Source organism: Colobus angolensis, unplaced genomic scaffold, assembly GCF_000951035.1.
Source record: "Colobus angolensis palliatus isolate OR3802 unplaced genomic scaffold, Cang.pa_1.0 Scaffold67, whole genome shotgun sequence".
Classification (NCBI taxonomy): domain Eukaryota; kingdom Metazoa; phylum Chordata; class Mammalia; order Primates; family Cercopithecidae; genus Colobus; species Colobus angolensis.
Window position 1 is genome coordinate 582,254 of NW_012120376.1, and position 12,945 is coordinate 595,198.

Consider the following 12,945-nt stretch of genomic DNA (forward strand, 5'->3'; position numbering starts at 1 on the left):
TGCAGTCTTTAAGCCTTTTCTTTTTTCTTGACTATCTAGAACTCTCCAGTATGATGTTGAAAAGAAGTAGTGAGAGCACACATTTTTTTTATTTTGCCCAATGTTATGGGAAAGCATTCAGTATTTCACCATGAAATATGATATGAGCTATAGATTTTCCTTAGATGCCCCTTATCTGGTTGGGGAAGGTCCTTAATTTCAGTTCACTGAGTTTATGAAAGGTATCAATGGTGAGCATCTTTTCACAAGCCTGCTGGCCATTTGTCATCTTTGATGAAATGTCTCTTCAAGCCCTTTGCCCATTTTTTCATTGGCTTGCTTATTTTGTTTTGTATGCAATAGAATTATAGGAGTTTCTTGTATGTTTTGAAAATTAACCCCTTATCACACACATGCTTTGCAAGTGTTTCTTCTCATGCCATAGGCTACCTACCTTTTGGTTTTGTTGATTACTTCCTTTGCTGTGCAGAAACATTTTAGTAGTCCCACTTGTTTGTTTTTGCTTTGTTGCCTGTGCTTTGGGTATCATATCTAAATAATCATTGCCAAGACCAATATCAAGGAGTTTTTCCCCCATGTTTTTTTCTAGGAGTTGTATGATTTCAGGTCTTACATCTAAGACTTTAGGCTATTTTGAGTTGGTTTCTGTATATGATGTAAGAAGAGGGCTCCCCCTTCATTCTTTTGCTTAGGGATATTCACTTTTCCTAATATCATTTATTGAAGAGACTCTTCTTTCCCTAATGTGTATTCTTGGTACCCTTGTCAAAGATTAGTTGACAACATATGTGTGGATTTATTTCTAAGCTCTCTATTCTATCAGCTATATCATAATGGAGCTCCTTTTCTCTAAGGTCTAATGCATGTGTAATTCAAACATGGATTCAAAAGTGCTTGTCTTGACATAGTCTAGAAATCCACCGGCAGCCACTAAACCCAACGTAGATAAGGGAACCACAGGTTGCATGTAGCCGTAAGTCAGGAAGAGGGAATGGAGAGACTGAGAGTCCACATCAGCTGGAGACTAGTTCTCCACATCAGCTGGAGAACTAAGGGAGGTGGAAAGTATAAAGAGGAGATTTGAACTGGCTGCATCTTGTGAGGCCTGGACTAGACTAGGTGTCTAGGGTGAAAACTTGTTCTGAAAATTCAGGATGTAGACCAGGAAAGATGGAACAATTATCCCAGCATTTAAGGGCTCTGAAAGGGGAAAATGGGTCTACTTATTTCCCATTGTAAAACCTGAGAAAGGGCCTTTTTCCAAGGCCCCAGACCAAACCTACTCTGGGAATGAAATAGACAGGAGATTCCAGGCACGGTGGCTCACGCCTATAATCCCAGCGCTTTGGGAAAATCTCAGCACTTTAGGAAGCCAAGGTGGGCAGATCACTTGAGGCCGGGAGTTTGAGACCAGCCTGGCCAACATGGTGAAACCTTGTCTCTACTAAAAATACAAAAAAAAAAAAAAAATTAGCTTGGTGTGGTGGCACATGCCTGTAGTCCCACCTACTCCAGAGACTGAGGCATGAGAATTGCTTGAACCTGGGCGGCAGAGGTTGCAATGAGTCTAGATCATGCCACTGAACTCCAGCCTGGGCGACACAGTGAGACTATCTCAAAAAAAAAAAAAAAAAAAACGGGAGGTAAGGAGTTAGATGTTCAAGCTGGACTCATACAGACTTGTCTGTTTGTAGGAGAGTTTTACGCAAACATTTACACCTCAAATTAAAGTAGATCTCACCCTCCAAGTAGTAGCTTAGTATGTGATCATTTGGGCTCGCTTACTAGGTAGGGAGGCAGGGACCACTTCATCCTTCTGGTGCTGGTAACAATAGTGACTCATTTGGGACCCTTCCCTAAGCGTTTTGTTTGTTTTGTTTGCTATGTTTTGACTGCATTGTTTGCAGACGACAGACAGACAACCAAGTGAACGCCCAGTCCCATAGGTGTCGCACAATCTGTATGACCCTGGGGCAAAGGCCACAGCCGTTCTCACTCCTCCTTGCCGTCCTCTCCCACAGGAATCCGAGGGTGTTTCCTGCCACTATTGGTCGCTGTTTGACGGGCACGCGGGGTCCGGGGCAGCGGTGGTGGCGTCGCGCCTGCTGCAGCACCACGTCACGGAGCAGCTGCAGGACATCGTGGACATCCTGAAGAACTCCGCCGTTCTGCCCCCCACCTGCCTAGGGGAGGAGCCTGAGAACACACCTGCCAACAGCCGGACTCTGACCCGGGCAGCCTCCCTGCGCGGAGGGGTGGGGGCTCCGGGCTCACCCAGCACGCCCCCCACGCGCTTCTTTACCGAGAAGAAGATTCCCCATGAGTGCCTGGTCATCGGGGCGCTTGAAAGTGCATTCAAGGAAATGGTAGGTATTCCTGGGAGGTATCCCTGGGAGGTATTCCTGGGGCAGCAGGGCCAGTCGGGCGCCTGCGCCAGGTCTGTCTGTCCTTCCTGGAGGGCTCCCAGAAAGCGCACGGTTTTGCCGCCCGGCTCCACCCGGATGGCCCCTTGTGATAATGGAGCTTCCGTTCCCAATAGAAATTGGCAGCAGACAGAGTTCCTGGCACCAGTTGCTGGCAAAAATGTAGAAGGCTGGGTGCGGTGGCTCACGTTTGAAATCCCAGCAGTTTGGGAAGCCAGATGGGAGGTCAGGAATTCAAGACCAGCCTGGCCAACATGGTGAAACCCCATCTCTACAGAAATACAAAAATTAGCCGGGCATAATGGCGGTTGCCTGTAATCCCAGCTACTCGGGAGGCTGAGGCGGGAGAATTGTTTGATCCCTGGAGATAGGTTGCAGTGAGCCGAGAGTGCGCCACTGCGCTGCAGCCTGAGCAACAGAGCAAGACTGCGTCTCAAAAAAAAAAAAAAAAAAAAAGTAAAAGAAGATGAAAGAGACAGTGCATGAGGTCATAGGCTTATTAAATACAGGCCTTATTGCTTTTATTTCCTATATTCATATTGATGCCAGCTGGTACGATTGCACTTGGATGTGAGCATGATCACCATCTGTTTTACAGATGTGTATAAAGTCCAGTGTTGGGGGAAACAGGGTTTAGGAAAGTGCTCAAATGTCCCCATCCTATACAGTTGTGATCTAAGAATGGCTGTTTTACCACAACTGGGAATGTGGTTCACACTGCAGACAAAGTGCTGGAGGAGAACAGAGCCAGGGGCCAATATCCAAGAAGTCTTAGTTTCACCCAGGCATGTGGATTTGTCTGTTCATTTCCATGTGAATGGGTCTGATCGGGAGTTTATCATCCTTCCCTGTTGGCCTCACTCCTGAGCATGTCCTCGGGAGAGTGCCACAGCTCTCACTGTCTCTTGCTGCCCCTCTGCCTGGCAGGAGTGCACATAGAAGCCGCCTGTGCTTTGTTCTATGCCAGCTCTTTCCCTCTCTGAGCTTACTTTATCCTGAGCCAATTATTTTGGTTTTGAAGATTTTCTTTCTTGCTCGGCAGCCTGCATACAGAGAAAGAATAAGAGATATTTAAGGATGTTTATAAGGGCTTGAGTTAGGCAAGTGGGCGGTCATGGCCTTAAAACCTGGAGATTACAAAGTGATGAGAAGCTGTTAAATGAAGTCAAAGCAGCAAGAAGCATCTCGCCAGAACCGAGTAGGCACACGGTGCATGTTCCAGGATCTCACGGCATCAGGTAGTGTGCTAAGAAGGACAATACGTATAAATAATGATATAAATAATGACAATACATAAATAATGACAATACGGATTGTCATCTGATTTGTTTGTAAGGCAAAAATAGTTCATATATTCACCCCTCAAATTTCCATCCTCTTTTTATTTAAATGTATCCCTTCTTTGGTCTCAGCTTTTTCTCTCCTTGTTACAGAGATAACATTTACCCTTTGACTAGCAGGTGGTTTAAAATGCACCTTGCTGGGTGTGGTAGTGGTGCATTGCCTGTCATTCCAGCTACTTGGGAGACTGAGGCCGGAGGATTGTTTGAGCCCAGGAGTTCTGAGCTGTCATGTGGGTTCAGTGTCAATGTGGTGACCTCCTTGGTGCAGAGCACCACCGGGATGCCTGAGGAGGGGTGACTTGGCCCAGGTCAGATACACAGCAGGTTATAACTCCAGTGCTTTTTTGTGCCAGTAAATGGCCACTGTATACCAGCTTGTGCAACACAGCAAAACCCCATCTCTTAAAAAATAAAATAATAAAAATGTAAAAATAAAATGCACTTCCATCTCAAGACTGATAGCCTGCAACCCTGCAATCCCAATTAAAATACCAGGAGGCTGGAAAAGATTATTTAGGAAAAAAGGAATTAAGGTAGGAAAATTGACTCCTACTCAGTCGTGGCGTAAAAATCTCAGTTTCTGCCTCTCTAGAAGCTCTGATGTCAGTAAATGTTTCTAGACACTAATACTCAGAATGCCAAACATTGAATTTATTTTTTTTAATTATTTAGGCAAAAATTTGACAATGGGCTCTCCTTGTAATGGGAGGAAATTCAGTTTGCATGGTAGAAGTGAAAAATAAAGGAAATGTTGGAGTTTTAATTTCCTTCCGTTGTGACTAGTGCCAGAGGACCTCTTTTGCCTGGAGCTGCTGCATTCTCAATTTTGTCCACTAGGGGCCAATGTCACATTGACTCAGGGCTCCACAGGGCTCTCATGCTGTCCTGCCCGTTGATGGCTCAGGGTTGCTCTTAACAACTGTGCTGGCAAAGAAAGGTTCATTCAGAAAAATACTTAAGAGGCTCATTTTAAAAGTATTTCAACTTTTAATGAACCAATTCATCACCTCAAATTTTTCTTGGAAACTTAGTCCCCAGCAAAAACAAAGATTGTTTGCTTCATTTTCATGTGTAATTCATTCAATCAATAATATTTGTTGAGAACCAACTAGAAGCCAGGCCTGACTGGGAAAAGAACATTGAGCCAGTTAGGCAAAGATGGGTGTTAAAGAAGTAAAATATAAACGGGAGGAGCCTTGAGAGGGGAAATACAGGGTCAGGGTGACGCAGGAGTCTAGTGAAGAGATGAAGGGAAAGTTTCCCTGGGGAGGTGATGCTGGGGTGCAGGGCTGCAGGGGTGCAAAAGTAGAGCAGACATGTGCAGGGCAGGGTGGGGAGAATGAATACCCTGGGCTCAGGCAACCTGAGTAACAAACCCAGACTGAGAAAAAACCCAGGTGGGCCAAAGGGAGCAAGCCAATGTTGCTGTGGTGGAAGATAGATCTTAAATGTAGTAATGCCAGGTGAATGAGGAGGAAAGGTGGAGCCCCCCCAGTGGAGAACCAGGCCCAGGTGTGCCATATCATGAACTTTTAGCTTTAAGCCATGTCTTTTCCCTTTTTGTTGCTCTCAGGTTTACCCCCATGCCCTAGCTTCCTCTTCACACTTTTATTTTCCCCAGATGGTCCGTCTGGGTCCCCAACCTGCCTAATGCCTACCAGGGCTTTGCACTGTGAAAGGAAAATAAAAACTGGGCCTCCAATCCACTGTGGAAATTGGAAATTACTAGGAAAAAAAATTAAGCTGAAAGCTGAGTCATGCAAGAAACTGCGTTTCCTTTTATTCCTAAGTGGATATTACAGATGAATTGTTGAGTGTCTCCACAGGTAGCTACTCTGTGTTCACCTTATCTTACAGAACATGTTGATTTACTGATTTCTGGAGCCCCAGACTATCCCCTACCTGCTCCTTTTCTCTTGGAATATGTGGATGACCATACCCTCCCTCTTTCCCCTCCAGCCCACTTTTCCCCTTTAAATACTGAAGCCCTCAAATTCATCTTTGGAGAAAGGTACAGACCACAGACCGTCTCTGTGATCTGTGTTTTTTTTCGTTCCAGGCGTGTCCTTACCCTTGGCAAAATAAACCGAATGGATTGAGACCTGTCTCAGATATTTTTTGGTTTACAGCACCTTACTGGCTGGCCTTATTATGTGAGAAGCTCACCCATTCTTTGGTCCTCATGGTACCTGGAAGGGTGGCCATACCTTGTGCTTTGCTGGGGACTGGGCCAGTGCATACCTGCTGTCTCAGGGTAATTGTTAATATTCTCCCCTTTCACTCTCAAATGTGACCCTCTTTGGATGATAAGTCTTCTGTTTAATCACAGATGCTCTTGTCTGTCTTCGCTTCATCAGAGATTTCAGAAAAACTATACTCCAGTTTCATAGAAACAATGCCTTATCCTTATTAAATTGCTTAAGGTGAGCTTCAGAATCCACAGCACAGAAATTATACCAGCTTCAAAATAATAGCTGGAAGGCCATCGCCAACTCCTTTTTCTTTCCTCCCCCTCTCAATAGTAGGTTTTTGAGAGTCATTGCCTCACCATGTAAACCTTTGGTTTTTTGAAATACCCACAAGCCCCACGCTGTGCCAGGCAACCGGAGGACAGCTCACACAGCTGTCTACAGCAGGACAGATTTGGATTTTCCAGATAATTCCTAAACTTTTTTTTTTTCACCACAATAGCCACCCACTGTCTAATTTTCCTGTTTCTAGATGTTCTTTAGGATTGCAGGTTTTGTGCCACTCTGATTTTATATAATAAGAAATTCAATATTAAGCGAGATTTGTCATAGGGCATTTCGGCTTTGTGGCTCTCTTGCCTTCTCTTCCATTTTTAATCCCTAAAAGTAAAGTTCCCCAAGCCTTGCACCTAAGTCTCTAGTTTACCTCACTGATGACATCTATGCAGCTGTCCCTCTGGAGATTCCAAGTGTCACGATATCCTTAAAAACAGAGCTTCTCCTTCACTGGGGGTTTTTGCTTTGTTTATAGTAGCTCAACAATGTGGAATCAGAATTCTTTGGACTCTCTTTTTATTTCTGTCTACCTACTTGCTGTCACCATCTGTTTGTCTTCTCCCTCAATGGAATGCTGTGATATTATGATATTCTGTCTTCAACTCCATGTCCTGACATACAACTCCTAAAATCCTTGAAATCTTCAAAGTGCTAAGTATCTTTTTGTATCCTAATGAGATGACTGGTGGCTGGCAGCCTCTGGGTAGATTCAGGATGGGGTCTGTACATCAGAAAGACCAAGGCAGGATTAGAGGGCTGCGCAACTAAGTAGAATCACACAGTAAGCTGCCGTGGATAATGTAGATGTCAGGTGTATTACAGTGAATAAAATGAAAGAATAGCCTAATTTAGATTGGCCCCAATTATTCGGGTGAGTTGGTGATGATTTAATCACCCATGCCTATGTCATGAAGTCTCCACAAAGGCCCGAGAGGATAGGGCTCAGCGAGCTTCTGGGTAGCTGAACACGTGGAGGTTCCTGGAGGATCAGGAGGGTATGGAAGCTCCACACCCTATGCATCTCTTCATCTGTATCCTTTGTAATATCCTTTAGAATGAACTAGCAAATGTACGTAATTTTTTCCTGATTTCTGTGAGCCACTCTAGCAAATTAATCAAACCCTAGGAGATGGGGGCTCTTGGGAACCCAGATTTGTAGGTGGTCGGTCAGCAGCACAGGTAGACCAACCTGGGGCTTGCGACTGGCATCAGAAGTGGGGGTCAGTTTGGGGACTGAGCCCTCAACCTGTAGAATCTGATGCTATCTTCAAGTACATAATAGTGTGGAATTGAATTGGAGGATGCCCAGCTGGTGTCTTCTGCAGAACTGATTGCTTGCTGGGTATGTGGAGGAAAATTCTCACACATTTGGTCACAGAAATCTTCTGTATTGGTTGTTGTGGGGTAAGAACAGAGGAAAAAGAGTTTGTGTTTTTTCCACTAAGAACTGTTCTTCTCAGTTACTAGTATTTATTGAGCTTACATCTTAAAATCAGTATTCTTTTAGACACCACTGAGGAAGTAAAAGATAAGATCTTATGGTCAGGCACTTTAGTTCACGTCTATAATCCCAGCACTTTGGGAGGCCCAGGTGGGCAGATCACTTGAGGCCAGGAGTTTGAGACCAGCCTAGCCAACATGGCGAAACCCTGTCTCTATAAAATTACAAAAAATTTAGCCAGGCGTGGTGGTGCATGCCTGTAATCCCAGCTACTTGGGAGGCTGAGGCATGAGAATCATTTGAACTCTGGAGACAGAGGTTGCAGTAAGCCGAGATCACACCACTGCACCCTAGCCTGGGCAACGGAGTGAAACTCTGTCTCAAAAACAAAACAAAAAATCTTTTATCTGGGGACATTTGTAGTCCCACATTATATGAATATGGAAATATGCAATATCTGATTTATTTTGATATTCTAAATAACCAAAGGAGGTAGTGAAATGTTGATACCTTTCCCAAAGGGAAACACTGTTAAAAATGTTCAGAAACACTCAAGTCAGAATAAATAGTACCTATTTCTGGGGAAAAAGTAGACACTAGTCGCAAAATACAGACGAACAGAAGAAGAAAAAAATGCTTCCAATGAAGGCAGATGGTAACAGTTTCATCAAATACTCTAGGCTTCTTTGAGAGCAGCGCTTTTCATCTTTGGTCCTCGGGTTGCCTGGCACGGCGTGGGGCTTGTGGTGAAGGTGACCTCTGACCACTGGTTTTTAATACTTACTGTGCACGCTGTCAGAGGTAGGTGTGCCCCTACGACCCCCTGATTGTATCTCAGATCTTCCTTCATACTGTGAAGGCTATGTAGCAAATCCCTCCTGTGTCCACTATGAAAAGTGAGCCTTGGCTTTTTCCTAAAGGACCAAAATCTCAGGAATTTTCTGACTGACTTCAATTCTGCTTCCCAGCAAGGCCTGGCTTAGCTCTGTTTTGTCACCTATTATATTTATATTGTCACTTAGTCCAGGACAATAGGTATAAATAAGACAAGTGTCTTCTAAGTCCTGATTTCAAACCTTCTCCCTACTTCTCCACCCTCCCAAAAACATGGTTGAATATTCAACATATCAGACCCATGGAGGAAGTCGATTCCACTGCAGGGTTACTTACAGGAAGCCTTTGCCCTCCCAGAGATCAGAACCAAGTTAGCAGTGATTACCCTTTTAACCTGTTAACTATGGGATTTGAGTTCAGGACATAGCCAGGAGGATCTCAGAGTTCTATCTCCTTTTAAGAGTGGGTCTAGATTCCCCGTCACAGTCGGTTCTTAAGAAGGGAAGAAAATGGCAATATTTTAACTTATGGAACTACTATATATAATTCTATCACTGGGTAAATGGAAATACCAAGCAGCTAGGCTTTGTTGGTAAAAACTGTATAAATACATGGTGACATTGTGACGAAAAGAGGGCAAAGATTATAGTTTAGAAATCTACAAATTAGCGTTTCTAGATTAATTATAATAAATTAGTGTTTTCCAAAATTAGCATATTAATGGTAAATTGGGAACCCGCATAGCTGTCTTTATTTAAGTTGGTTTTGTTCTCTTTGTTTTTGTTAGAACAGGAAGTTCCTCCAGGAAGGAATGAGCCTGTGATTCCACCAGCAGCCAGCAGGTGGAAATAGTAGGCAGTAGAGTGCTGGTTTTTCTTCCCCATTGCCTGGCTGGCAGATGGCCTTGTTCTCAGAATAAACCGGGATCAGATCTGGATACTAAAACCATGCAGAATCTGATTATTTGTGACTGACACTATTAGCAATGTGCTCAGAGCTGTGTTTTAACTCAGCTAGGGGGAGCTGCCAGGTCCTATTGAAACTACCCAACACTTGCTCCTTTCTGCTACCGGATATTGTTTTCCTTTTGCAACTTGAAATCGGTAGAAAACAAAGAATGACCTTGGAGTTGCATCATCTATGGGACTTTCAAATCAAATTATTACCATCCCCGGCAATATTTTTTGCTTACACTTCTTTCCTGCTGAATTAGTCTTATTGCACACACATCTCTGTTTGCTTTTCTTTCTTTCTTTCTTTCTTTCTTTTTTTCTTTTCTTTTTTTGAAACGGAGTTTCTCTCTTGTTGCCCAGACTGGAGTGCAATGGCGCAATCTCTGCTTGTCGCGATCTCGACTCACCACAACCTCTGCCTCCTGGGTTCAAGTAATTCTCCTGCCTCAGCCTCCCGAGTAGCTGGGATTACAAGCATGTGCCACCACACCAGACTAATTTTGTATTTTCAGTAGAGACGAGGTTTCTACGTGTTGGTCAGGCTGGTCTCTACCACCCGACCTCAGGTGATCCGCTTGCCTCAGCCTCCCAAAGTGCTGGGATTACAGGCGTGAGCCACCGCCCCTGGCCCTCTATTTGCTTTCTCGGCTTCCGTTTCTCCTTGCAGCAAGGAGCAAAATAAAATCCCACATCTTAAAAACTGGATCTATTGTTTGATTTAAAGATTAACCTCGCTTAAATGTAGTATTTAAGCAGACACAACAGAAGATAACTCAGTCCTGCTACCTAGAAAGTTGCCATGGAAGGTCTTCAGGACTATTGATTAAGCAGATAAATCAATTATCTTGTTAATTGAATCTTATGAGTCATTTAAGTGATCCTTTTAGACCATACTTGAATGATAGTATATGCATGTGTTTTGCTAGTCAGTTTATTCTAGACACATGGCTCGGGGTTCATTGACAGCTAAAATGGGGAGATATTCTAAATCAGTCCTTGCTTAGTACAAAGCAGTAAGCGGTTTTTTCCATGATTTCATTGATTTTTGTAAAAATACCAAAAACTTGAGGTTTTTAAAAAAGTAATTCCATGTTTTTATTATCTAGAATATTAAAAACTTAATCTAATCTGAAAGGCGAGGATTTGAAGAAAAAATGTAGATAATGCAATGGTAAATGCATCTTTATTGACTTAATTTATCATGTTTGCTCTGATAGTAAAAGAACCACCCAGATGGTCCCTTAATGTTCCTTTCAGTACTAAGATTTTGTGAAACATCTTTTAAAGAGGAGTAGGTGGTGTATGTAGGGAAAAAATAAATGTGCTATTTTGGCTTCTAGGGAGGAGGGGGAGGGAAGCAATTATTTTTAGAATATGTTCTAGTTGCACACGGTTTTAGAAGAAATAGAAGAGTGTGTTTTAACGACAGTGAATCCTTCAGGGGAGATGAAGTCTATGGAAACACGTCTTTCAAATCCTTCCCACCATGATCCCAGAGAGGACACTTGTAATTGAAGTGTGTGTGTGTGCACATGTGCATGTACGCACACTTATGTCCCCACACGAATGTGGGGGAGGGAAGTGGCAAACGCATGCACATGTTAGCAAAGTTTCTTGGATTAAAAAGTAGTTAAGTTCACTCTTTATGAGAAAGTGCTGCCAAATTTAGCATTCCTTATTTGGGGGAGCTACCGAGGGAGTATAGCTGAACGTAGAAAAAGGTGAAAGAAATAATGAAATCAATTAGAAAAAAATATTGAGTCACATTATTAATATAATAGCAAGGGGTTAAATGGGTAAGCTAACTGGAATGTTTCCCCCAAAGTTAAAGCAGAAAAGTTTTAGTGTTGAGCTCTTTACCTTGATTTTTTTCCCTAAGGATTACATAATTTTCTAAGCAGAATTTCTTGTGATAGAAACCATGATAAATAACGTACCTACCTGTGGTGTAGCCCGAACTTGCTTAACTGAGTCCCAGAGGAATTTGTTGCCGTGGGCGGCCCTGTTACATGGACTTTTTGCACCATAACAATTCTACCTTTTGGATCATACTAGTGGTTTGATCAAGTCTGTCAAACAAACACCATTCACATTCTAGTCTATATACAGTATACAAGCAGTAGGTGTTCAAATAACTTTTTGAGATGGAGTCTTGCTCTGTTGCCCAGGCTAGAGTGCAGTGGTGTAGCACGATCTTGGCTCACCGCAACCTCCGGCTCCTGGGTTCAAGCAATTCTCCTATCTCAGCCTCCCAAGTAGCTTGGACTATAGGCACACACTACCAAGCCCAGCTAACTTTTTTTTGTATTGTTAGTAGAGACAGGGTTTCGTCATGTTGGTCAGGCTGGTCTCAAAATCCTGACCTCAGGTGATCCACCTGCCTCAGCTTCCCAAAGTGCTGGGATTATAGGCATGAGCCACCATGCCTGGCATGTTCAAATAACTTTTAATAAATATTGTCTTTCAGCCTTTTAGGTATTCAAGCAAATATTGATTCTGACAGTGAAAAAATAGTCTCTGTAGCTGAGTAGTTCCTTTTGATATATTGGATGTAGACTCTTTATCAATTTATATATTAATTTAGTAAAATATGTATCTATCATAGTATCAACTTTATATGAGTTCTTTAAATGCAAAAAAAAAAAAAAAATAGCAGTTCCATCCACAAACTCCTTTGTCAGTAGGGTTCGGGGTTCTGTTTTTATGGATTTTCTTGGAGATTAAACAGGCCTCTTGATGTTTTCCTTCTCCTCCCTTGTATTTCCTTAAGCTAATTCTTCCTACCCGACACCCATGCCCCTCCTCTTCATCCTCCAGCCTCCTGCCACTCTTGCGTAGGTTCTGATAACCACTTTTGTCAATCGAGCATTTTAATTGAAGCATGGGTTTCTGCTTAATTATTATCTCAGCGAGCATTAGCATTGTAAGCTTTTCATTTGTGAATTGTGGAATCCATTTCTCATATTAAGGCAGAGGTAAGGGATAGGGAGATAAAAAATTTAAAATTTATTTCTTCATTTGTCCATTGAATAGACATTTATTAAACTACCATTTACCTGGCCTAACCTAGGTGTTGAGGGCCTAAGGTGAGCAAGAAAGGCCACCACTTTCAATGTTGAAGCTTCTGGGCTGCGGGAAGAGTCTAGATATCCTGCTAAGCCCCTTACACATGCCAGCTAATTTAGACTCACGACAGTCCTTTAAGAAAGCTAATTTATACACAGTTGAAGTAAATGTTAAAAATCCCACAAAGTCCTTTGAAGTTTGCCCCATGCTTGATGCTTCTGCAGCTTTTGCTGCTGCTGTTCACTCCCATATTGAAATGTTTCCTCAGTTGTTTATAAACCCCTACATCCCCCAACACGTATTCCTACCTCTTCCCTGTGACTCTCCATCTCCCCTCCCCCAACCTCTTACCCAGCTCAC

At 43.0% G+C, this 12,945-nt stretch overlaps 1 protein-coding gene across 1 annotated transcript in view; it reads left to right on the forward strand.

The window, feature by feature from the left end:
* PPM1H (protein phosphatase, Mg2+/Mn2+ dependent, 1H) overlaps positions 1-12,945 on the forward strand; it is a 295,323-nt gene that overhangs the window by 129,976 nt on the left and 152,402 nt on the right. The window contains exon 3 of the mRNA XM_011925963.1: positions 2,022-2,366. Within this exon, the coding sequence (XP_011781353.1) occupies positions 2,022-2,366 (345 nt within the window). The remainder of the gene's footprint in view (positions 1-2,021; positions 2,367-12,945) is intronic.